Genomic DNA, 26308 nt, shown 5'->3' on the forward strand with positions numbered 1-26308 from the left:
TTAGCGAATATAAAATTAGGCAGCCTACAACAGCAGCAGTAAATTTTTGTAATGTTTATGTAATATTTTAATAGCTTTAAATATGCCCTAGTGTGCTAATAACAAAGGAAAAGATTGTTTAATATAGGTCCAAAATATTTTAATAAGATGTCAGTATAAGGCAGTAAAAGGCAGTATTAATAAATTATCTCTGGCAAACAAGCAAAAAAGTTGTTAACCCATTCAATCATCAGTCTATTGAGTAGTGGTTAAGACTGAAGAAGACAAATGGTACAAATTTATTAAACAAGTTAATTAAAATTATAATGGCAAAGATTATTAGTTTTTTTTTAAATCAACAAACTGAAAAAATATTCACAGTATGGTGTACAGGAGCATCGCATATATTTATAAATACATTTATACACAAAGTTTGGTAATACTAGATTAAAATGTTTACCTGAAAAAGTAAAAAAGAAGTTGCATCTGGCAAGGTCAATAAAAACCTAAATTATTCGCATGTGTAAAAAGTGTACGTTTATTAAAGGCATGTTCATTTGTTTATCCTATCATAGCAGTAAGGTAATACCTACAAAATGAATTTAAAATAGAGCTATAACAAAGTGCCAAAAACGACATTACAATTCCAATATCAAGACTATAAATCTAAATATGGGTCTAGTTAGTGAGAATACTGCAAAACATCATCCACATTTAAATCTAACAAATTTAATGTATTATACGTTATACAGAAGATATAGGATTCCAAAAGGGATGTGTGGAATTGGGTCCCAGTAAAAAAAAAAAAAAAGAAAACTGCATAACATTATAAAAACCACAAGAATAAAACTGAAGGGAGCAGAGGGTCTTGGTGAGGTTGAAATTTGTATCTTATAGCTCTTCACGGATCCGCTTGTCTGTGGTCTTGATGTTTAAGTCCATCTTATCTACTTTGTTGGTCAGGCGCCCAAGCATATCATCCTGGTCATCGATTTCTGTCTGCAGTCCTAGCGCAAGGTTTTTCAGTCGACTTAAACCTAAAGACATGTCATCTAGAAGGAAAGAATAACACCACTTCATCACCTAGACTGGTTAAACAGTACAAATATTTTAAAAACAATCTTGTAGGTATGAAAAAGGAGTACAGTATATGGATTACACCCTGCCATTCAGTTTTAACTCATCTATAAATGGCTGCCTTGATGCCTGTAATCCATCGTTAGATAATTTAGACATAAAACTGCTGCAAGTGTGCTTCTTTCCCATTAGGGCAGGGGCACACAGGCAGATTTGGGGAGATTTAGTCGCCTGGCGACTAATTGCCTCTTTTTCGGGTCGACAATCTCCCCAAACTGCCTTCCCCCTGTTAAAATGAATAATCGCCTGCGCCAATGCACTCGCACCGATTTGATTTCCAAAGTTTCCTAATGTGATTTTATGGTAATTTGAGTTTCAATCCTCCAAACTGTTTATGGAATATATGCTAAAACTGAAGGTATTTATAGAATTGGTAGCAGTCATATTTATAATGGCTTTGTAGTCAAGTTGAAAGGAGTAATTTCACTCCTAACCTTATGAACAAAAACAAATCCTTCCTTTGTTATCATGTTAGATGGTACTAAGTTACTCATGGGGAAAAGTCTTTTGTAGACACAAGGTTTTGAGGCTTCAGTAATTTGAAAAACATTTGTGACACTCATGATTGGTAGTATGATCCATTACCTTAAGCTCATTGTAATCAAGAGGACATATTTATTATGAAAGATCAACACTTTAATGATTAGGAGAGGAGCAACCATCTTCTCCTTTATGGGTGGCTGCTCCAGTTCCTTAGACCATTGCCAGAGGTAGCAAGTCATAAATCAAAGAAATGAAGGTGTTTTATTAAAGGTAAAAGACAAGGCAAATTCTCTGGCCTACTCTGGCCCTTTCTCAAGCCTCACGTGGGAAAATTCCACTTGCCTGGCATTTTTCAACTTGGCAGCAAAGAACTACAATGTAATATCATGGACAGCAAGACCAGCCTCCTCACACAAGACCATTGTTTGCCCATGGGCCCATGAGATCAATAAGGATTTATTTAAAAAAATATCCAAAAGAATTCTCAGCAGTTCATTCTATTTTGTGATTATAAACTTTAGGAAAGATTTTTCACAAACAGACACATCTATAAAGTTGATACTTGTGTCAATTAGTCTGAATTTGGTCAACTGCTTTGAACCTAGAGAGTATTCAAACATAAGCTTCTGTAATGGAAAAATACAAAAATGGTAAATCCAAGGGTGATTATCTGTCCTTTACTGTTTTCTTAATTTTGGTACTTTAAAAATATAACTTCTCTGGTTTGCAATCCTTTCAGCAGGGGGGTAAAATTAAGCTAAGCCCACAGGGAGCTTCTGATTAGCTATGGCAGTTTGAATGAAAAGCAGTCTGGGGAATATTCTTGCTAAAACTGGCCTAATATGAGACTTCAGACTTGCACAGTACAATGCAAAGGAGAATAGATAGGCATATTGCACCTTTGTACAATTGCTTTTCTACCCACATAATGTGGTTGTAAAGTTCTGATCTAAAGAAGGGGAGGGTGTCCCACTACTGTATTTTAATGCTTGGGGTTTATTGTATGCTTAAACATATTCTTGCATTGCCTTGGAATTGCATGAACACTAATTGAATATTATAAAACCCCAACACTATTCGTAAGGTGGCCTTGGAGTTTCCTATAACCACTGTGTACTGGTACATTCTTTTTAATTAGACCCTTTATAAACCTAGGCCCCTTATTTAACAGAATGTAACACCATGTCAAAAAAAACTCTGGCACTATTTTTGATTTATCTTGCCTTTTGAGAGGACAACGTGATCTTCTTTATAATCAGCTTTATCCCCTACTGCTTCCTTGCATGGTAACTATTTTACTAGTGTATTCAGATGGAGATCAATTACCAACACAGAGTCAGTTGGCTAAGAGGTAGAAATAATCTCTAAATCTAATTTATGGATTTCTACATGCAGAAATAATGAGGCACCTAAACCCCTGGGACCTATGCTTTGCTTAAAGGGGAAGGAAACCTAGTCGGCGCAAACCCCCCACCCCCCTCCCCTTTGTTGCCCACCCTCCCTCCTCCCCCCTGGCCTACCCTTCCCACTGGGCAAATGCCCCTAACTTGTTACTTACCCTTCTGCGCAGGTCCAGTCCAGGGAGTTCACAGACGACGTCTTCTTCCGCGCGATCTTCTTCCTGCTCTGAACGGCGCATGCGCAGTAGGAACATTTCGCTGGTACGGATCTACTGCGCATGCGCCAAAAGTCACGCGCATGCGCAGTAGATCGTACCGGCGAAATGATCCTACTGCGCATGCGCCGTTCAGAGCAGGAAGAAGATCGCGTGGAAGATGTCGTTTGTGAACTCCCTGGACTGGACCTGCGCAGAAGGGTAAGTAACAAGTTAGGGGCATTTGCCCAGCGGGACGGGTAGGCCAGGGGGGAGGAGAGGGGGTGGGCAACAAATGGGAGGGGGGGTGGGGGGTTTGCGCCGACTAGGTTTCCTTCCCCTTTAAGAATTTATCTTAAGTGAGATGTATAGGCAGAAAATAAACTTTTTAATTTCAGGTTTCCTTTAAGGTAAAAACATTATTTTTACCCAAATTATTGTCGACTTTCTGGTGATAACTTCTTAACACCTGGTTCTTGTGTTGATTTTCTGAGCTGGATGCTCCTGTATTATTGCTTGACTCTACAAGATTAACAAAATAAAATTAGTACAAAAAGCTGTTGCAAATGTCTTCACATAAAATGAAAAGTTAATTTGAAATAATCATATCAGATGTACAGCAGATATTAAAGTTATTAATTAAGATTACGATATTAAGTAAATGACTGAACACCGACAGAACAACACCATGCAATGTCACAGATATATAAAAATGCGGTTATATTTAACCATTTTTTGTAAACAATGATGACAACTGCAGCAAAGAGCAGAAGTTTTTTTACTTTGAGCAAGTCTAGGAAACACACTGATGATGTCATCATATTAGTGCTCTTTTGGCAACAGGGGAATATTGCCTGGGTTGCATGGACTGCTGTACATACACAGAACATCATATCTGGCACTTTCTTGTGAGGATGTGACTTAAAGCAGGTTTTCTTCTACAGCCCAAAAAAGAACATGGAAAAAAAAATCAGAACAAAAAAAAACCACCTTGAATTTTTCAAGTTTACTAAGAAAAAACTCAAAAAAAATCTTATCAAACTCCACTCGAATAGAGTGTTATCCAATGTCAAAAACCCAAAACTCCCAAAATTCGTGAATGTTAAAAACTTCTTCAAATGGTTAAAGGGACAGCTGCCATTGACTTATACATGAATTTGACAGGTTTTAGATGGTGAATTTTTGCAATCAGGCTTTTAAAAAGAAAATTGCGTTTTAATAAATAAACCCCTACATATCTGTTTAGCAACACCCAGGAGTTTGAAGTTAATATAGTGCTTTTTTTTTTTGTAGGTGCTATCATACCAACCTAAAATTTCTCTCTTAAGCAGGTTGGGATGTGCAGCTTGATAGTTCTCTTCCTGTGCTTTGCTGCTCGACATAGCTTCTGCTAGTCTAAACGAAAAGGAGTAATGAAAAAAATTTCAAAGAATGATTAGAAGGAGAAAAAAAGCAAATGTGCAAGACAACACAATCAATACAAACTATATCTAGCTATATCTATATCTATATATATATATATATATATATATATATATATATATATATATATATATATACAAGCAACAAAATAAAGAGGACTTACTTTGTACTTGATTGATATTCAGTTTCTTCATTCTCAGGGGGTGTTTCACCTGGTTTTGACCTAAAGTAGTTTGTGAATCCACTAAACATACTCTTTATACTGTTAATGTGTCTCTGGCTTGTTTTCATGTCATGTTCCATCTTATCCACCATCCTCTCAGTTCGCTTCAAAGCCTCTCCTTGTCGGACAAGTTCCTGGAGGACAAACAGGCAGCAATACGTACACAGGGAGAAATTTATCAAGTGTCAAATTTCAAATTCATGTGAGTTTTTTAAACTCCCCTAAACTCCCATGAATTCGAAATTCGACTAGTCGAAATGTATTAGTAAAATCTAATTTTGAAAATTCAAATGAATTTAAACAACCCAAAAAATTTAATTTGATTCAATTTATAAAAACTAGATTTGAATTTAAAAAGCTTGGTTCTTGTTTTATTCGCTGAAAAAACTTGGAAGGCTGGAAACATCGCCAAATTGATCCCTGGACCTCTGCAGTTTTATTAATGCTGTCTTGACTCTCATTCTAAACTTTTAGGTACCAAATACCTAAATTGTAAAGGCAATCTTTTGGATACTTACCTCTGCAGTATCCACCCCAACCTTCTCAGAATCATAGACTAGTGACAAAGACCTGTTGCTGCTGTCAACCATGGACTGAGCCTTCTTCATGACCTCTTGATGCAATATCCTTTGCTTGTCAGCTGCTTCCCTCTTTCCTCTTTCTACTGGGTCTTCATAAGGGTCTGCTGCATCATTCCACTTCATTGGCTTAAAGTTATCATCCTCATCTTCATCAAACGGATTGTAGCTTCTGGACATGTTGAAAATCAGCTTCAACAAAAGAATGGAACAGCACTTCAGTATAGATATAGCAATACTAACATAAGCCACTGTAAAAAACTTAATCAAGGCAACAACCATTGAAATAAGATGTACACAGGTCTCACCATATTAAATTTCTCACAAACAAACAGTTATAGTTTGCAGTCCATTTGAACAAGCTAATTGCCTGGATGCCAGAATAAAAAAAACTATATAACATCATATACAACTGCCCTCACAGGTCTTGCAAGGTGGAAAAAAGTTGTAATTTATTGAACCAATGTTTTGACCTACACGGCCCCATACAAACACATCAAATAGTTAATCCAGTTAAATATTTTCTAACTAAATTAGATGACACGAAAGAGCCTGCTGCAGAAAAAGTGGGGTCTTTATCAACAAAAAATAGGACGGGGCGACTCTAGAACAGCTATAGACCAAATAACCCAGAAAATGTTGTTTGTGACCTTTATATTTAGACATTACCACCAGAGCACTAACACTAACCACCACATCGGGATTTTACTCCTGGAGAGCTGGGACAGATTTTTATAAAACTTAAAATTATTTTATTATTATATTTTCCCAATTCAAGTTCTTTATGCTAATTTGGTTTATGCTGAAGTGTCGGACCTGGGATTTTTACACCCAGGTCACAGCTGTTACAGGGTGAGCGTTTTTTCAAACTTGAGTTCAAAGGACAGGATTGATAAAAGTGATTTCGATCAGCACCCTGTGTTAATGAAAAGATTAAAGGACTGAGCAGCTTTTATCTATATCGTTGATTGCACGCCAACACATGACCTTGTTCATCACAAGGCCCTTTGGATCCCGGGACTAATTTATACTTATGACAACAAATAACCAACATTATGGCAAATGCCACATTTTGATTTGCTCTTTACTGTGCATTAATAATATGAAAAGGGTGGTTAGCCTGTATATTTAATTGTATATACATTTTCCTCACATCTGACTCACATCTATCAGGTGTTTGAGGTCAAGCATCCAGATGAGAGGGATCCCTTCTCCCACATGCAATACCTCATGCTTTTAACTTGATTTTAAACATGTATTATGGCATGGTTGTGAGCAAATATTGCCTTTTTACTTACATGTTTTGATTATTCACAAAATTATGTTATTTACGGGCTCATAGTTGGAGACTAAGTCCATATTTTTGGTACATGTATTCTAAATTGGTTGTTTGTGGACACCCCAATCTGTGTAGCCCCCAGTCACTAATTTTGGTATACTTTGCTTAGTAACTTTCGGAAAGTTTTAATAGAGGCTACTTAAAGAACATATTATTGGAATTAGCTAAGCCCCCTTGTGTAGTCCTATAATTACTGTTGTGTATACAGTAGCTGGCATCACCAAAGTAAATGGTTTGCCATACCCAGGTTAGTTAGAGGAGAGAATGCATCATGAAGCTACAGAGTCTGGCATTTTGTGTCGGGTAAGAAACTTGTAGCGAGTCCACTGACACACCACTTGTGATCTACACGGATTCATTCCATCTCACTCACCACCCATGAGTAAATCATAACCATTGAACCCTATCCTAGAAGCTTTCCTGACTACTCACCTGACTTCTCTGTACTACTAAAGCAACTTCCGCCCTTCCTCTGACGTCACGAAGCTGCTTTGATCCTACTTCCGCATTCTTGGTATTAGGTCTTCCGGTTTAAAAATGATCGCCGTTTAGTTAGAGCATTTCCACAAACGTATTTGAATTCTGCTGTGTTATTAAAGTTATAGATCCGCAAAAAAAAAAAAATATTAGAAACTGGAGATTTTTTTCCCCAAAAATTACAAATGCAGACGCCATGTTGCGTAACGTCACTTTCATGTGTGTGGGTCACATGACAACTGTAGAAGTGTGACGTCTCCAAGAGAAACATGGCGGCTAAGGGGGCTTGCAGTGGATCTCGGGGGTTTTATTTTAACACTGTATTGTCGCTGGCCCGTTCCCTAGCCGTACAGAGACCTGCTGTCTTTGAGAAGGTGAGCTTTCCCATTGACATAACCGAGTGTGGTAGAGCGGGGCGTTTTCTAGTGACGAACAATAAATTCAGACAGAATGACAGATGTGATGTGACATTAGGATAATCTGCTGCTTTTGAGTTGTTTCCTGTTGTCAGTAAGAACGTCTAATGCAGACATGGCTTGCAAATGAGTTATTAGAAGGCTTACTCGTGTGTAAAGACCGCATCTCTCCATGTTATTCATTTCTTTAGGTTATACACTTTGGGGACTCCCAGCTACCTGTCCGTGCATTAATGGATGTAGGATCTATTATCTGGAATGCTTGGGGCCAGGGGGTTCCTGGATATGGAGCCATTCTGAGCTTTTCATAGGTTGCTAAAGATTTAAAAAAACAAAACCCAAAACAGAATGGTTTTTGCAGCAGTATATACATTTTTGCAGCTTATTGTTTAACAGAGAATGCAAATTATTAGACACATAAGAATTGTTTACTTAAATGGCATTCTATGGAAAAATGGAATTTGTGTATTTTGGAACTTTCTGCACAATTTCTTTTTGGCTAGCAGAGTCCATACATATAGTTGAAATATATGTAAGTAGTATCTGTTTATTTGATTATAGTTAACTGAGGGAGTACATTTCTTAATATTAAACTGATAACATTATCATGTAGGATTCATATGATCCAATTCCAAACCAAGACACATTTCCATACTCCTGATTTTTTTTTTCCAAGCAATAAAATACATTTTGATTCCATGACAGTCATGATTTTAGAGAATGTGAGTTTAGTTGTGGTTTCAAAACCCACTAAAATAACTAAAATGAGAATGTTGATAAATAAGCCTCTTTACATTACTGTAAAGGGGCAAATACCCATTATTTTTTCAGCATTACCTACAGGAAGTTATGGTAATGGGGTTACCATGGCAATGTAGAAGGGCCAATTTTTTAGGCATAATAATTGGGAGAGTGTTTTAGTTGGTAGATTAAATTAGAATGTTACCCTGGTATGTTTTTGTTGTAGCGATCAGTTGTAAGCGTGATTGCTTCTCTATAACTCTGTCTGACTGGAGATAAAAAATCTTTTACGCTCAATAAAAATAATTTCTCTAAATAACCATAAGACCATGCAGATCAATAGTCACACCTTAGAGAGCACAAGTTTCTATGCTTTCTTTATTACATTGCTTAAACTAAAATTGATGTAAAAATTACTCAGCGAGATTGTATATTATAACCTCCACATGAATGACGTACGGTTTTTTTATGCATGTGGAGAACTCAATAAAGCAATTTTGGTTAAGAAAAAATGGTAACGAGTAATTGAAAACTTTAATATTGTATCGGTTTTCCAGGTACATTTATGTAATCGGCCGTATCCAATATAATGTCATATATTGCGATCTGAGCAAGATGTTTATATTATATAATGTATTATATTAAATTGGGGGATTAGACTGTGTGTGTATGGCTGTCAATATTGTGAAAAGCCTTTTTCAAGACTGTGGTGTTTGCTCAGACTGGGTAAAGAGTTTTTATTTTAATACGGATTTGTATTTATTTCCACTGTAAAATATTGATTATCATAGGAAATAATCTTGGATTATGTTTACATTTTAAGACAAGAGTGTTCTATTGGCCCGAATGTGACTGCTTGTACAAAACAAAGAAAAAAAAGAAATGGGGAGAAAAAAGTTCTTCAGAGGGCAAAAATGAAAATAATTTAAATAAGTACAACTATGCACAAGTTAGAGCTTGTCCATTAAACATTCTTATGAGCATTTTGTTTTATTCACACACAGAGTGCTGAGTCCCTTATATAGCAGTGAGTTGTTGTTCAGATGAAGTGCTGCATAGCTATTTCTAAATTCAAATAATTTTCTATGGATTGTATAATGTTTGCCTTTCAAAATATAACAGCCAGGTAGACTGTCAGATAGGGAATGCTAATACTTTGGAAAAACTCAACACAAGTCCTTTATAGGAAAAGACAGCAGACTTTCTGCTGTCACATGCAGCTGTATCAGCCAGCCCTTCTATCATGTAAATGGTAATAAACTGAAAAATGGCATTATATTGCCAAGTTTTTAATTTTTTAATTTATTTTTTTTAACATGTTCATTTGGAATCTGGATTCTTTTCGGAAAGGCCTTACAACTTATCTCTCAACTAACAGCAGCAAGTAATATATGATAGTGCTTGTATATGAGATGCATTTATGAGAATTTTAAACATCTGTGGTTTCACAAATGAAGGGCAGCTACCAGACTAACCAATTAAATGCTTCTGTAGTCTTCAGACAATCTGTCTTGCAGACTGGCCAGTGATCACATGCACTGACTCAAGCAGCTAATTATGGAAAACATTTTTCATTTTGTGTAGTTAGAATCTGTCCAGTTGTGACCAGTTCTGAATTGTTTTGTTTTTAGCCATTAGCCAGCATATAGATATATTTGGCTTGATATGGTCACGTGGCCTGACAACATTGGCCCATGTGTGGCTAGCTTTGTTTTTGATGTAATCCTTCAAGGTGGATATCATGTGCACATTCCACATCAGAATATGACGTCCTGATGTCCCAATTTCAGTTGCATAGGCTACAGAAAATCATGAATATTGCAATTTAAGGCTACTGCCATTTTTAAGTCATGGTAGTTACATTAGTTTGATAAGTAATACATAGTAGCTGTAAATTTGTGTTAGTGCAGTATTTTATAGCACCCAGTCAAATATTTGCTTTCAGCACTTAACTTTAGCTTTTCACATTTGTCTCAGGCCATCAGCAACATTGCATTGTTCTGACTTCTAACAGAGTGGCACAGGTTTATCAATCATTTACTGCTTGTGAAATACAACTAAAGCTGGCCATAGAAGCAAAGATCTGATCGTATGAATGATCGTACGATCGGACTTCCCCATCTCCCGACCTGCCACTAACTATTCAGATCAAATAAAGTACAAAAGAACAGATCAGCCGATGTTCTGCCCCTGACAGCAATCGTACGAAAGTTATGTCCGACAAAAGCTGGTGACAGTCTCCCTCTGAAAATCGTACGATCGGCAGTACATGCAGAGATATTATTGGCAGCCGACAGAAATCTTTTAATCTGTCTGATCGACCAAACGACGATCTCCGCCGGACGAAAAATGTTGGGACTCTCCACACACGGTCCGAAAATCGTACGAATCCTCGATTCATACAATCAGATCTTTGTGTCTATGGCCAGCTTAAGTGTGTTAATTGTTAGACCAGGAACATCTGCATCTCGAAAGATTAAGGGGTAAATTTATCAAAGAGTGAAGTTCCGCCACTAGAGTGAAATTCCGCAGCTCTCAATTCATTTCTATGGGATTTTGAAAGGCGTATTTATCAATGGGTGAAAGTTCACCCTTTGATGAATACGCCTTTAAAAATCCCATAGAAATGAATGGGGAGTGGCGGCATTTCGCTCTAGTGGCGGAACTTCACTATTAAATTCACTCTTTGATAAATATACCCCTATGGCGGTAGAATGGTACTAAGCCAAACAGACAAAGCTAACGGAAGAAAATGATGTCTTCTTCTTTGCCATTTGGTAGGGTCTTTAAAGAAACAGTTGTAAATGCAAAATAAAAAATGTTTCTAAAATAGTTACTTAGCCAAAAATGTAATGTATAAAGGCTGGAGTGACTGGATGTCTAACAGAACACTACTTTATGCTTTTCAGCTCTCTAACTCTGAGTTAGTCAGCGACTTGAAGGGGGGCCATGTGGGACATAACTGTTCAGTGAGTTTTCAATTCATCCTTAGCATGCAGCAACAGTTATGACCCATGTGGCCCCCCTCAAATCACTGATTGGTTACTGACTGATAAGCAATCAGTGTAAACCAAGAGAGCTGCAAAGCAGGAAGTATTGTTCTGTTCCATTAGACATCCAGTCGCTCCAGCCTTTATATATTACATTTTTGGCTAACTAACTATATTAGAAACATTTTTTGTTTTGCACAGCCTATTTATTTACCCAGGTTTTATTTTTATACTTAACAATTCCTTTAACTTTCCTTGGATTTGTTAGCTATGTTCTTACTGATCCACCTGTTCATTCTGTGTGGGTATTCAGAAAATATGCCCTACTGATGAGGCCTGAGTGCAGCAAAAATAGAATGTTGTGTTCACCAGTAAACCATTTTAAATCATTATAAGGGGGTGCAATATACAAGATCCTCTGCACTTACCCATTATTAATATATTAAGGCCATTAAGTATCCAGGATTCAGTTCGGGATTCAGCCAAGATTCTGCCTTTTCCAAGTTCCTGGCCAAACCAAATCCTAAAAATCACCTGACTTTGCTTCACACAAACAAGGAAGTTAAAAAGATTTCAGCCGCTCGATGTGCACGCGTTTCTCTCTTCCCCTGGTTTCCCTAATTTACATATGCAAATTAGGGTTCAGATCCAGGTTGTTGTGATTGGCAAAATCTTTCACAAAGGATTATGAGATTTGACTGAATGTTAAAATAGTGGATTTGGTGCATCCCTACCATTAAGACATTTTGTGCATAAAAATACTAAAAAAAATATGCCCCTTCCTTTAAACAAAGGGCCTGAATGCAGGTTTGAGCATGTAGAGTGATAAAAAGTACTGTCCCAGAATATATTGTAGTATTTGATCTACGCATGTGAATATCCACAAATTCAAAGCACGTGCAGCTAAGCATTCTAAAGTATGTGGGATTGTAACAGAATAGGGGATTTCAACAAAGCAGGCTGTGTAATCCATTTCAGACCATGCATTATTCAAAATAATACGTTTTAAAGATTTGCAAAGAAACCTTTCATTATGCCCAGAATACATTTTTATATGTTATGGCGAAATTAATAGTTTCTTTACTTTAAATTAACTGCAAGATTTCCTGGTTTGTACTTTCTGTATGTGGAAACATTACTGAATCTTTCTTATTTTATTTCTCACAGAATTGTCAAAATCTCTGCTTTTATCTGAAAACTCTTATTTTCTTCTCCAAACAGGTGCAGAAACTACTATGCATGTGCCCTGTCGATTATCATGGGGTTTTTCAGTTGGATGAGAGGCGAAGAGATGCACTTATTGCTTTAGGAATATTTCTGGTGGAGTCAGATCTTCAGGTATCTACTGACCATATGCTCCTACTTGTAGTAATAAATATTTCTTCAACTAACACTGACAAAGCACCATTCTGAGCGTTGACATTAACTGCAGATAATCCACTAGGCAAAGTGAGAACTGTGAGCCTCCTCTTCTGTTCGCATCGGAAACCATTGTATCTGTTCATACGTGGGCACACTCAGCTGATTTAGCTCAAAAAAAGTCTTATGTTTATTCACTTTATTTGAGAAGGCCGATTACAAGCCCTGTGTGACACTTAGCCTAAGGATTTCTACTCCTGTAACTCACTTGACCCCCCACCCTCTGGAATTTCTTTTAATGGTTGGCTACTGAGCATGCTTACTTCAAAGCTCAGGCAGAGAACCTTCTCAGTTCAGATTACAAAAGATGACCACTCCAGTCTAGCCACATATAAAGAGTTGGCATTGCTGCTTCCCATAGAAATTCTGCTCTAGCTGTCTACTCCTAATTTTTTCCTAACCTCCTCCCCCAAACTCATCTTAACCATTATAACCCAAGCAGGGCTTTTTATGAAAGTAAGCTCTGCCTGTCTGCATTTTTGATTGCCATGGATCTTATTGTGGACATGTGCTGTTTGCAGATGTAAACGTCACTGATGACATGTCAGATAGAAAATGGCTGCTATTTGTTTTAGGAAAGTGTGATGTGCTGGTGAACAGAGGGAATATATGCAGTAAAAATTATGCCATTTGGGTGGGGGTCGATGTGCCCAACTTATATTCATGGTAAAATATAGGGTTTACATGTTCTTTGAGAGTCAGACCAAAAAACTGCAATTACATTTATAAATAAATTAAAATATTTCAGTGGTTTTAAAGTTATGTTTGTTGAAAAGTTGTTAAAAATTACATATTCTTTTGCTATGCAAAAAAATAATTTATGGGTGGAGGACCCTTTATATGTTTGGCTGCTTGCACATAAAACTTAAAACACTCATGCTTTTATATCTGAGAAGATTGTGGTAAGTGCAGAGCTTCTTTTGTTATTGGTCATTTACCTGAAACTCCTTGTCACTGTAGCTGATGGCCCTCATTTATTGTCATTGCACAGCCACACAGCCCTTGAGGAAGGTAGGACCTGGTGTGTACAGCAACTTACCCAACCATCCCCTCTCTGCTTGTGTCACACAGAGATAGTATGGTGGCTACAGAGGAAGCAGACCCCGTGGTATGCCACCCCCTGTCCCCAGGCCTGCTTCCTCTATAGTTAAACCACTAGTTTGTCCTCAAGACATTAAACTCATTACACAAGTCTGTGGCTTAATAAAAAGAGAAGTGCTGGAGGTTTAATGTGAGTGCTGTTCCTCTTCTTCTACAACATCCAACTAGGCATCCAAGGAAGTAAAGCACCACTAAAGGCTGCAAAAAAGGTGTGTCGATGAGACCAAATTACACAAACATATTATATCACCCCATCTGTGGCCAGATTAAGATACACAGTTTTTTTTTTGGTTTTCTTTAATAGTGTTTATTTTATTTTCAACGTCAGTGGAAAGGGTTACAGAAGAGATGGGGGGGAGGGGGAGGGGGATGACAGGAACACAATATAAGTATTTTTGTTTGTTACAGTAGTCATAAGAGCAATCATTTTTACAAATCAGATATTTGTAAAGACACTAGAGGTTGGGTTGTGCAAGCATAAATGTGAGTGATCCCATAGAGAAGCGAGTGTCACAGACTATTAAGATTTAGCCAAATGGTATACTTGTATGGGCACCCTCTGGCCAGGTACGTCAGCTGTGTTAAAGGGAGACTTGCTGACTAAGTCTAATCAGAATTAAAGAGAATGTGATTTTGGATTCAGCCATTTCATGGACAGCACCTTCCTGGCATAGGGATCGCCACAAGTCTTGCTTTGTGTTTAGTGGAACATGGGTCATTACCCTATCTCATAATTTTTTAACTTTGGTGCAGTCCCACATCATGTGGAGGTAGTTGGCCTCATGCACAGCATTTAGGGCAGTATGCTTTATTTGTGTCACCCATTCTGCTAAGTCGTAGTGGTGTAATATGAAGATGGTGTCACATCTAAAATTGAATGCGTGCACATTCCTCCCATTCCTGTGATGGTTGAGATGTCTGGCTGCCAGGTCGTGTATGCTTTTGTGAATGGTGATGGGAGCATGAAAAGTAGGTTCCCATATAGTTCGGTTACCATCTTTTGGGGAAACAGTCACTTAAGGGTCTCGATAAAGGGTGTGTGTGGGGGGGGGCGGTTACATTGCAGATATACCAGTTGTTTGATTCGCACGCCAGGATTCACTTGTACGTTTTTTTCCCCTAGTGAGTAGCTGACGATCTGCATTTCTTAGTGTCTTGATCCCAGCACTGAGCCATCTCACATATGTGAGAAGTTGCTGTAAATGGGGTAGGTGATAGTTGCCCCATAATGGAACGTCAGCTGTGAGAAGGGGAGGGGTAAGGAGATGACTGGTTTGTAGTAACTCCTTCCAGGCTGTACATGAGGCGGTAAGTAGTGATGGGCGAATAAATTGGGCATGCATGGATTTTGCCACCCACAAATAAATTGGCAAAAGTGCGGCAAAAATGCACCTGCACCGTTGACTTTAATGCATTTGGACAAAATAGTCATGTGTATCAAAATTGTCACTCGTGTAAAAATTTAAATGCGTCAAAATTATTTTGTCGCCCATTGACTTTAATTCGTTTTGCAAATTTTTCACGGTTTCGTGAATCTTCCGGCAAATCGAAACATGACACATTCACCCATCACTAGTGATAACGATTTAGTGTTTAGCTTGCAGGTCCACTATTCTCCTGTAAGGTATGTATCTCCGCATCTCTACTGAGTCAGTGTGGTTTGCAGTTGAAAATTAGGGTTATTGGGGTCTGGTTTTAACCACAAACCTATATAGTATAGTTGGGAGGCCATGAAGTAGTAGTACAGGTCTGGGAACCTCAGCACCCCTTCAATAAAGCAGGCCTTTAGTTTGGATTTTGCAAATCTTGGGATTTCTTCCCCCAGATAAACAAGGATACTGTTAACACTTATTTAGGCTTTGGGATTTTGGTATGGAATGCCTTCCCATTTTATAAAGTTGTTTAAGTTGTTAAGTGGTATGAGAGGTGTATAAGTGCTGGTAGAACTTGAAGAATACATTTGCAATGTCACTGGGGTCAGTGATTATGTTACCTGTGTCAGTGCAAATTCTAGATACTGCTTTGGAAGGGATTGTGTGTAGACCAGTAATTTCCCATTTTTTCTTATAGTGGCTCCAAATGCTTCTCACAGGATAAGGGGTTGTAGCATTTCCATCATTTAAGACCCAATACTCCGATATAGATTTAGTGGCCATCTTGGATACTGTATCATCAGCTTCCCATAGTGGGACCAGTCTCCAGGATTTAGCTGTCCTGGATGAAAGCAGGTCCAGGGTGATGAGTAGGGTTGTTTGGTCAGATATACCATGGGGCAGATATTGTGTTGTTTGGCTTTGTGAAGTAGACCACCCGTGGCTACGGCCATATCTATTTGGGACATGGTATTGTATGTACAATTGTGTATGTAACACAGGAATCATTTTACACGTTCTCTTTTTGAACCTCAAGCACTTTGTAAATATTATTCAGATCCCATCAGTATCGGACCAGAAATCTGTTCTTCCTGTATACAATAAACCAATGATTTTTGTTAGGGGGAAAATAATAATCTCAAATTTATAATCCAGTTTTCAGTACTAGATTTTGAAGTAACTGCTCTTTTCTAGTTCTGCAAAGATGCACATTATGTATTATTTGTTCCACAATATTTATGGCAAGCTGTTTTGCTTTCAGCACAAAGAAAGTGTAGTTCCATACCTTCTGAAACTCCTGAGAGGCCTCCCAAAGGTGCAGTGGATAGAGGAAAGCAATTCTCGCAAGGGAAAAGGTAAGCACTATGCTTATTCTGTCTATACTGCTGCATACATTTCCCACTTTAGTCAGCTAGAAAATGTAAACATAACAAACTGTCAATAGACTGCAAATATACACATGTATTTGTTGTATTATTTTATTTACAAATATACCAAACAATTCATTAAACTGCTAGCCTTCCTGCTCTTAAGAATTACAGCTCCAAGCATCCTCAGCACACTGACTGCTTTTTTATAATTCACAGCAGATGGAGGGTCATACATGTGACATTCTTATTTACGTGATTATTTGTGTTCAATGTTGCTTCCCTTGATATTGTAAATACCATAGACTGTTTTAGATTGACCATTTCAGTGTAGTTTTAATGGATACAACAAGTGGTCTCTTTGTCATGCAGATGAGGAATATAAATGTGATTTAGAGTCACTTCTGTATTTGTCTGATTCTTGAAATATTTTTTTTTCTGGCAGGGACCCTTCCAGTGGCAGAAACATTTAGCTTCTGTCTAGTTACGCTACTGTCGGATGTTGCTCACAGGGATCAGGCCTTCAGAGGGCAGGTAAAGTGATTCTCTTTAATTTAATTTTACCATGCAATTCTTCCCTTCAGTGGCACAACTATAGACCTGTGGTTCAAAATTGTTGACTTGTGGGACTGCTGCTTGCTGCCACTGAACACTGTCACCCTGTCCTCATCATTCATTTTCTCTTCCTTTAAGAATTGCTTTTTCTTGTCTCTAAGATCCAGTACAGTTGTGTTTAATAATAGACACTTCGATATTCTGTTCCTGGCATTCACATTTTTCTGCTGCTGTCTTTGGTGTAGTTTAGATCCTTGATTCCTGCTCCATTATCATCAAGTCGGTTTCCTTTTCTTATTTTTTTCATGCACTCAAGTTATTTGAGTACATTTTTATATTTGGACATTTTTTTCCTTAGATCTTAGAGACTCTTATGGATGTGATGCAGTGTCTGCTAGGAATGTGCCAGTCACCTCAAATTCAAGATAAAGGCAAGTAACACAGAAGTTCAGGAACATTCTGCACAGAAATGGAAATCTATAAAGCCACATATAAACCCCATACTTGGTTAATGGGATCTTCTATCAGCCACTACTGCTATCTGTAATATGATCAGATCATAGCAGCACAGCAGATGCAGTACGCTTTACTGTTAAAGGGGTTGTTCACCTTCCAAACACTTTTTCAGTTGAGTTGTTTTCAGATTGTTCACCATAAACAAATACTTTTTCAATTGCTTCCTATCTTTTATTTGTTACTGTTTTCACAAAATTGAATGTTCCTGTCTCCAGGGTTTCAGTCTGGCAGCTCAGTGATCCAGGAGCAGATTCTAAACTATTACAATTTGCGACATTTAGTTGATACAGTTAGTTGATATATTTCTCAGCAGTATCTGTGGAATATCAGCAACTATTGTATCAACTATTGTATCAATTCTAACAGCTGCCTTTAATCAAACTCACAAATTCTGCTTATCAGGGACAAAGATAACAAATGTATCAACTAAATGTTTCAATTTAGAACAGTAAAGAGTCAGCAACCCTCCCTCTAGGGTTGCCACCTGGCCGGTATTTTACCCACCTGGCCAGTTAAAATGATGGTTGATCCCAATGTTATTAATAGGGGAAATACATAAATATATAGGAATAGGAAGGCCAATATTTTTGTCCAGAAAAGGATGGCAACCCTACCACCCTCCCAGAGATTCTATAGAAGGTGAAAATCTTTACACTTCAATGTTATAAAAATTGTCATAAATAGAAAATAGCAAGTAATTGGAAGAAGTCTTTATTTCTGGTGATCTATCTGAAACAAACTGAACTGAAAAAAAAAAACTGTTTGAAGGTGAACAATCCCTTTAATTTTCAGATATGTTTTTTTCCCATTTTAAATTCTGTAATTGTAGGCAGGTTAACTGTCTCGATTGGAAGTGATGTTATTACATAGATATAAAGTCCATCCTTACCTATTTTATTCTTTTAACATGCAGTCAATAGTTGAGTATTACACACTGTCCCTTTAAGGTGCTTGCACACAAGGAGATTTACAGTAGTTGACAATCCTCTTGAAAATGCCTTACCCATGTGATTGCCAGGCCCGGATTTGTGGAAAGGCCACCTAGGCTAGGACGGCAGGGTTTTAGGGGGGCAGCATGCTGCCCAACCACACTCACATTGGTTAAAAAACGGTGGGGATGCACTGGTGATACAACCATTTTTTTTTTTTAAATTTCCCGTGCGCCAATCCCCATTGCTCCAGTCCAGATGATGAAAGGGGAGGGGACAGCAGTGACGAATGGCAGTGGGCCTAGGGGCGCTCACTAAGTAAATCCGGCCCTGGTGATTGCTCCAAATAAAACACATTGAACCTTCTTAGTCATGGATCGCCACAAGGGGCTTGGCTTAAATAGCCAATCTCACTTGCATCTGATGAGGTATTCCAGTCCTTGGGAAGCATTTTGAAATAAAGACTTGTGAATGCCATCACTTCAGCAAAAACATGACCTTCTTTTTATTTGTCTCTCTTACTTTCTAAATTTTCAAGCAAAATAAAAGGATGACATTCGCCCACTGTAATTTTATTAAAATTAAACACTTTTCTCTTTACATTTTACTTGGTTTTCAATAAGTAAATCTAATTTTCTTTACTACTTTTATAGAATACTTGTGTAAATATGCAGTGCCATGCTTGATTGGAATATCACGGGCCTTTGGACGATACAGCAACACTGAAGAGTCTCTTTTGTCCAAGCTGTTCCCCAAAGTGTCCCCACAGTCACTAAAGGCGCCAGAGGAACTAGAAGGAATACGCAGGCGTTCCTTTAATGACTTTCGCTCCATCCTGCCAAGCTCACTACTAACTGTATGCCAGGGAGATTCTCTAAAGCGTAAAACCAGCAGTGTTTCCAGTGGCTCACAGGTACATAGTGGATAAAGTATTGCACTTCAGAATATTTGTACATAGTGTTTCTTTATTTTAATACTGGGAAACATTCTGGTAAGAGTTTCATGGCGTCAAGTTATTTCCAGATGTACTAAACCATAAACAAATAGATTCTCTGTGTTTTTTAAGGCAGCTCTACTGTGACATATGCCTCTTTTGTGTTTTGCAGGTTAGTCCTGATCACATTGTCCCTCCTCCAGGCTCTCCTGCAGGCTCTACTATTCCTTACTTTGAAGGTATTTCAAAAATAATAAAGCTGAGTAGAATGAATTACTTGTTTTCCCTCCCCGCACCTAATTTGCATATGCATCGGTTTATCCTTATAAAAAAAAGGAGAGGACCTACATAAAAAGATAAGTGATAAAAAGTATAGCCTCAAAGAACAATATTTATTAACTGCTGGGCTCAGTGACTCCCATTTGAAAGCTGGAAAGAGGCAGAAGAGGAATGCAAATAATTCAATATCTTTAAAATAAACAAAATAATTGCAAAGTTGCTAAAAATGGGGCATTCTATAAAAGAATACTCCTTAAAGAGTGGTTCACTTTTTTTGGGTTTTTTTTGTTTACTAATTCCTGATGTAGGCTCACTGTTATTAAAGTACTATATGTTGTTCCCAGCCACAAAATTTGCCATTGTAAGCACTGTGTATAAATCTTTATTGTTAATACTACAGACTGTATTCTAAATGCACAAATATTTATTGCAGTGTTATGGCAAAGGCAAATAGGGGAATTGTGTTGGCCAAAATATACATATATCAGTGTTTACAAAAAAGAGCTGCATACAAGTGTTATTGCACAAGTAACCAGTACAGACACACATATTATATACATGTAAAATGTATGTATATTTTTTTTCAAATACAGGGTCATATTTGCCAGATGGCAGTGCTGTGGATCCCGACTATTACCTTACCACCATCAGCTCTAGTTTCTCAGTCTCGCCTCTCTTCACTGGTGTCAACAACAAGGATTTTGATATGCCCCAAGACATTCTGCGTCAGCTACTACATATGGTACAAATATACGTTTCTGGGATTACTTTTCAATCTAATTGTGTCACGTGATAAACATTTCCAAGGCAGAGTATTACTTAGAGCTATATGTTTATTTTTAAGAAATAAAACCATCATTGTTAATATTTCTTTATCTGCTTTAAATATTGTTTGAATGTTATTTTATATTTTCCTGGTTCCTTTACACTGCATGCTGCTGCTTCCCTGCTAATCACAGTGTTGGTATTAGACAATGCCTTTTTTCTCTGTGATAAAATGCAGAATTCAATCTGAATAGATAAGTAGCATTGTTCATACAGTACTATCACCTATATTTGTGAGTCAATTTGTGTGCCTTTTACCTAACACCATCACAGTCTCCAAAGCTTGGTGCAAGCTACAGGGACATAAAGATACACATGCGCACACCTGTCCTCTCCAGTGCTGCAGATTATAGGAGGGCGGTACCTCCAGCATATATAGAATGTATTAAATAACTCCAGAACACCGTTGGATGCTTAACAGGGCTTTACCATGTGTTTAATTGTGCACAGCCATACATCAATGTTTCAGGGGCGAGCTCATTCGTCAGGTTTAATTGGCACAATTAAGCACAGGGTAAATCCCTGTTACACATTCTACCTGTGTGTTGAAGTTCTTTAATACATTGTAGGCTGGATGGAACAATATAGTTATTGGGAGAGAAAATAAGTCCATCAAGTTTAGATTCTCATTACTCACCAGAATGTTCCATAGATTTTATTTTGATTCATTATAATAATTATCATTTGCATATAACATTGAAACAGTGCAATTCTGCTAAGTGCTGCTTTCTATTTGTTGTGCAGGTCAAACAGATTGTGACAGACCTATTCCTGAGCTCTTTGGACATGCTCATTGCTGAAATTACAGAAGTAAGTGCATAAACGTTGCTAAAGCTGTTTGGCCCCTGGTGAAAAATATTGACAGGACCCTGGTCCTTCAGTGCATTTGCTCCTTGTTGTCAAGGCTAGAATGACTCATGCTCTTTGCCAATCGTAGTTTTTTTTACAATTTTGTACTGTAAGATTGTAATATGTGGTTATTTTACATTTGATATTACTGTTTGGCATAGTTCATATTTTTACTCCATGTGCATATTTCTGATTTTCCTAGGCCAATGCTAGTGTAAACCTGTATTATAAAACATTCAGCGATCCCCTCTACGTGGCTATGTTTAAGATGCTCAGAGATACACTTTACAACGTTAAAGGTATGCAGATCTTGAATTGACTACAGTACTTGCATTTGCAAGATTCTATGGTCCTCAAACTTTTATTGACTAAACGTCTTGCTGCATGCCTTAGGTTTGTCTTTGTCGCCACAGGTGAGAAAAGCATTCTACAAAAAAGTAATATTCCATCAGAGTGCATGAAACTTGCCTCTCGCAGCATCAGTTTTTTTTTTTATACTTTTAATACTTCTCTTTATTTTAACGTTTGACAATGCCTATCTTTGTTTTCTACTTAATTTTATATCCATATGTTCCCATTTTCTTCACTTTAATTTGCCATTTGTTTAGTTTGTCTATACATGCACCCATTCTTTTGTGCACATTCGCAAGACCAGTAACACAAAAGTGTGTCACTTTTGTTTGAAAAACTCCATTACATTTAAAAGGGTAATAAAAACCTGTTTCCTATTCTAGATCCCCATACTTCATTTGTGAAGGAGATTCATGACTTTGTGCTTGAACAGTTTAACAGCAGCCAGGGTGAGCTGCAAAAAATTCTGCATGATATGGATCGAGTGAATAATGAACTTAGCCCCTTGAAATTGCGTTGTCAGGCAAATGCAGCATGTGTGGACCTAATGGTGTGGGCTGTCAAAGATGAACAAGGTAAATGCTTGAGATTCTTAGATACTGTAGTTCCATTTCATACCTCTGTTTTACCAGTAAACCCTTTTGCTTGAATACAGCTGTATTTAACCTCTTTACTATGGAGTCTTAATATTTTTCAATAAAGGTGCAGAAAATCTTTGCATCAGACTATCTGAAAAGCTGCAGTCCAAGACATCTAGCAAAGTGATCATAGCTCATATGCCTCTTCTAATATGCTGCTTACAGGTATGCATGACTTGGAATTAAAGAGATGATCATTACGTAATTGTGTTATTTTAATGCATTTTTTATTGCTTTTTAGTTTTCTGCTTAAGTCAAATGTATTAAACAAAACACCTGCATACTTTATGGGACAGATGTGAACTGTCAGAGGCTTTTTATTGCCCACAGCTTGTGTATGGGCTCCATAGATTTGTTTGTATGGCAACATCCTTTCACAATGTTCAACTATGTGGGTTATATCACATTGATTCACTATATGGAAAAGTTGGACAATGTTGTTTTTTACCTGTAATGCAAAGCGTTAACCTTTTAATTGAAGCTCCACATGACATTGCTGTAAATCTAGCAGTGTTGTCAAAATAGCTTTAAATTAACTTTTAGTATATTATAGGATGGCCAATTCTAAGCAACTTTTCCATTGGTCTTCATTATTTTTTTTTTTTACAGTTTTTAAATTATTTGCCTTCTTCTTCTGACTCTTTCCAATTTTCAAATGGGGGTCACTGACCCCATTTAAAAAACAAATGTTCTGTAAGGATACAAATGCATTGCTTTTGCTACTATTCATATTCCAGTCCCTTATTCAAATCAATGCATGGTTGCTACAGTAAATTGCACCCTAGCAACCAGATTGTGGAACTTGAAAACTGGAATGCTGCTGAATAAATAAATAACTAAATACAAATAAATAAATAACTAAATACAAATAAATAAATAACTAAATAAAGCTAAATGACTCAAAAACCACAAATATAAAATAAAAAACAATTGCAATTTTCTTATCACTTTACATCATACTAAAAGTTAACTCAAAGGTGAGCAATCCCTTTAAGATGACATGCACAAATTCCATCGCACTGATATATTACAAAGCTGGAAATCATAGATCTAGAAAGGGGTTATTTATTTTTTTGGAAAAAAGAGTAGTAGAATTAATGCTTTGCCATCTCTACTATATGTGATTTTCACAACATTTTGTTAAATCAAAGTTTGTTTATTTTAGAACCTTTTAAATTGTGAGCCCTACCAAGTCTGTAATTAGATGGTCCATATTTCTTTTGTTTTTGTCAGGGACTAGGACGTCTATGTGAGCGGTTTCCTGTAGTAGTACATTCTGTGACTCCTTCGCTACGAGATTTTCTTGTGATCCCATCTCCGGTGCTGGTGAAGCTGTATAAATACCATAGCCAATATCAGACAGGTATTACTTTATGAAAAGATTAACTTTTAATGAGGACACCGTCTACTGTTGCTATTTACAAAACTATTCTGTTCTGTTAGGTGCAAATGATATAAAGATCAGTGTAACCAATGAGCATTCCGAATCCACTATGAGCATTATGTCTGGCAAGAAAAGCCAGGCATCTATGTATGAGCAGCTGCGGGATATTGCCATAGATAACATCTGCAGGTACTTTCAAACTTTATTTGTTGAAATGTTGAATTAGAAACTGAATTTCTAATTCCAAGCAGCCATTATTCTCATTTATTTTCAATTCACTCATGAATTCACCTAATGGAAGTATTAAGACCTTGATATATATATAGTTATTTTCTTACCTACTTTAAAGCCTGATTTAATTTTAAAGGTATTAATGGATCAGTCTGTAGTTTTAGGGCAAGTTCCCATGTTCTTTGCTTCATTGTTAGGATTACAGTTGACTTCCAATCCCCTCTGAGGGTGCATTGAAGTCATCATTGCATCAATTGATCAACTGAAGTAGGCAATTGATCAACACAGTATGCAATTGCCATAAGCCTTGCCTAAGTAGCCATTTTCACTGGCAGAGTGGCCACAACTACCTTAACACCCCACATTATTAAAGGAACAGTAACAACAAAAAATAAGTCTTTTAAAGTAATGAAAATATAATGTACTGGTAAAACATGTATGTTTACTTTAGAAGCACTACTACAATTTATATACACAATTTTAATAAACACAACCACAGCGTTTTTGCTATTGAACAGTGCTCTCCTCATTCTTTAATTTTTGTCACTTGTTGGGATAGCGGTTTACCCAAGCGAGGATTGATGCATTCCTAAAAAGACTGAAAAGGCAGTGCGGAGGACATCATTTGTATTTTGCTACAATTTATATACACAAGCTGATGTATAGCCATGGGGGGAAGCCATTGAAAGCTGAAAAAAGAAGAAAAGGCACAGGATACACAGCAAATAACAGATGAGCTCTGTAGTATACAATATGATCCTTCAGAACTTATCTGTTACCTACTTAGTAGCCTGTGCTTAAATGGCTGCCCCCCCAGGGATACTCAGCCGCTTGTTTATATAAACTATAGTACAGTTTCTGAAGCAATCGCTCAACTTTTACCAGTGCATGCTAATGGAATATTATGTGTTAATAACCTTTAAACACTTTCATTTTTTGGTGTTACCGTTCCTTTAATGGCAGCTATATAATAGAAATGGCCCTTTACAGGGAGTTACCATATGTCTTATGGTGGTAGCCAAGTGTACATATTGCTTAATTAACTAGAAATCGATTCAATAATTGTTATATTCAATGTCCCCATCTGAATTCTACTCTTCTTTCATCATAGATGTTTAAAAGCTGGTTTAACCATAGATCCAGTCATTGTAGAAGCTTTTCTTGCCAGCTTATCAAATCGCCTGTATATATCTCAGGAGAATGAAAAGTAAGTAACTATTACCATCATGTAATGCTAATAAAAAAGGATCTAAATACTTTTATTGTGAGTCTTCCCACATTTTAAGGTATTATTCCAAGACATACCCAGCAATTTATGTTGTTTGCAATATCATTGTTTATGGGGCCTCTGTACTTAAGACTGATAAAGTTTTATTCATTAATTAATTTTTTTTTAAAAAAAAATCACTTTATTTCTGTCAGCATATAACTTGATTCGCCATTTACAAAAGTATTAAAACAATGATTATTCTTACTGTAGTAACATACAGCAGTAGCTGTATTTGGCAATTCTGCTAAAACACTGGCTTGTGAAGTGCTCACACCTGTACTTCCATTTGTTTCCTACTGATATATGTTGCAGGATGCGATTCACAGGCAGTGTTTTGCTGGTTTTCTTTAATAAAAAGAAATGTCATGCTACAAAAGGCAATAGTTATTAAATTAAGCTGAATAATATTAAACCCATTTCTTCAGTCATGAAGCTACCTCCCAGACATAACTCCCAGTAATAAAGGTTGTGCAAATATCTTAATAATCATTATATTATTGCAGGCAAGATGGGATAAATTACCTTTGCTTTTTTTAAGTTATGCTTTGAGCTGAATGGGATATGCATCACTTTCTGCTATCTGCTAGATTAGTGTAGTCAATATAACATGGCATGCTCCATAAAGAGGAAACTCGGGATTCAGTCACATCGTTTGTGGAATATTCTGTACTAAAGGACCATTAACATCAAAAAAATATTTAAAAAAAATTCGTTAGTATACATTGAAAAAATAACCAAGACAAATTAAACTTTAAGTCTTTATTAAGAAATAACTTACCGAAATTCCGCTTGCGCTCCTCTTCAGAAAGTGATCAGGTGATCCATCGTGTGGCGCTAGATTTCTCCTCCCTGCCTTCCTTATAGGAGATAGCCAGGGAGGAGAAATCAAGCGTGCATGATGGATCATC

General features: G+C 37.1%; 2 protein-coding genes across 7 annotated transcripts in view; one reads left to right on the forward strand and one right to left on the reverse strand.

Moving 5' to 3' along the window:
• Window positions 1-122: 122 nt before the first annotated feature.
• Window positions 123-7338, reverse strand: snap29.S (synaptosome associated protein 29kDa S homeolog). 5 transcript variants are annotated; one of them, XM_018239520.2, is made up of 6 exons: window positions 7188-7338; window positions 5357-5608; window positions 4779-4972; window positions 4503-4588; window positions 3623-3715; window positions 123-1031 (listed from the first exon to the last, which is right to left on the reverse strand). In XM_018239520.2, the coding sequence occupies exons 2-6, from the start codon at window positions 5594-5596 to the stop codon at window positions 871-873; spliced, it is 774 nt and encodes a 257-aa protein (XP_018095009.1). In that variant the 5' UTR covers window positions 5597-5608; window positions 7188-7338; the 3' UTR covers window positions 123-870.
• Window positions 7339-7450: 112 nt separating this feature from the next.
• pi4ka.S (phosphatidylinositol 4-kinase, catalytic, alpha S homeolog) overlaps window positions 7451-26308 on the forward strand; it is a 69541-nt gene continuing 50683 nt past the window's right edge. The window contains exons 1-15 of one of the 2 annotated variants that reach the window (XM_041575619.1): window positions 7451-7606; window positions 12601-12717; window positions 16534-16627; window positions 17085-17173; window positions 17553-17625; window positions 19293-19552; window positions 19746-19812; window positions 20446-20594; window positions 21422-21487; window positions 21729-21825; window positions 22261-22452; window positions 22580-22680; window positions 23749-23878; window positions 23959-24088; window positions 25242-25337. In XM_041575619.1, coding sequence (XP_041431553.1) covers window positions 7502-7606; window positions 12601-12717; window positions 16534-16627; window positions 17085-17173; window positions 17553-17625; window positions 19293-19552; window positions 19746-19812; window positions 20446-20594; window positions 21422-21487; window positions 21729-21825; window positions 22261-22452; window positions 22580-22680; window positions 23749-23878; window positions 23959-24088; window positions 25242-25337 — 1766 coding nt within the window. In that variant the 5' untranslated portion in view covers window positions 7451-7501. 2 annotated transcript variants of the gene reach the window in all.

Source organism: Xenopus laevis, chromosome 1S (genome assembly GCF_017654675.1).
Source record: "Xenopus laevis strain J_2021 chromosome 1S, Xenopus_laevis_v10.1, whole genome shotgun sequence".
NCBI classification, from domain to species: Eukaryota; Metazoa; Chordata; class Amphibia; order Anura; family Pipidae; genus Xenopus; species Xenopus laevis.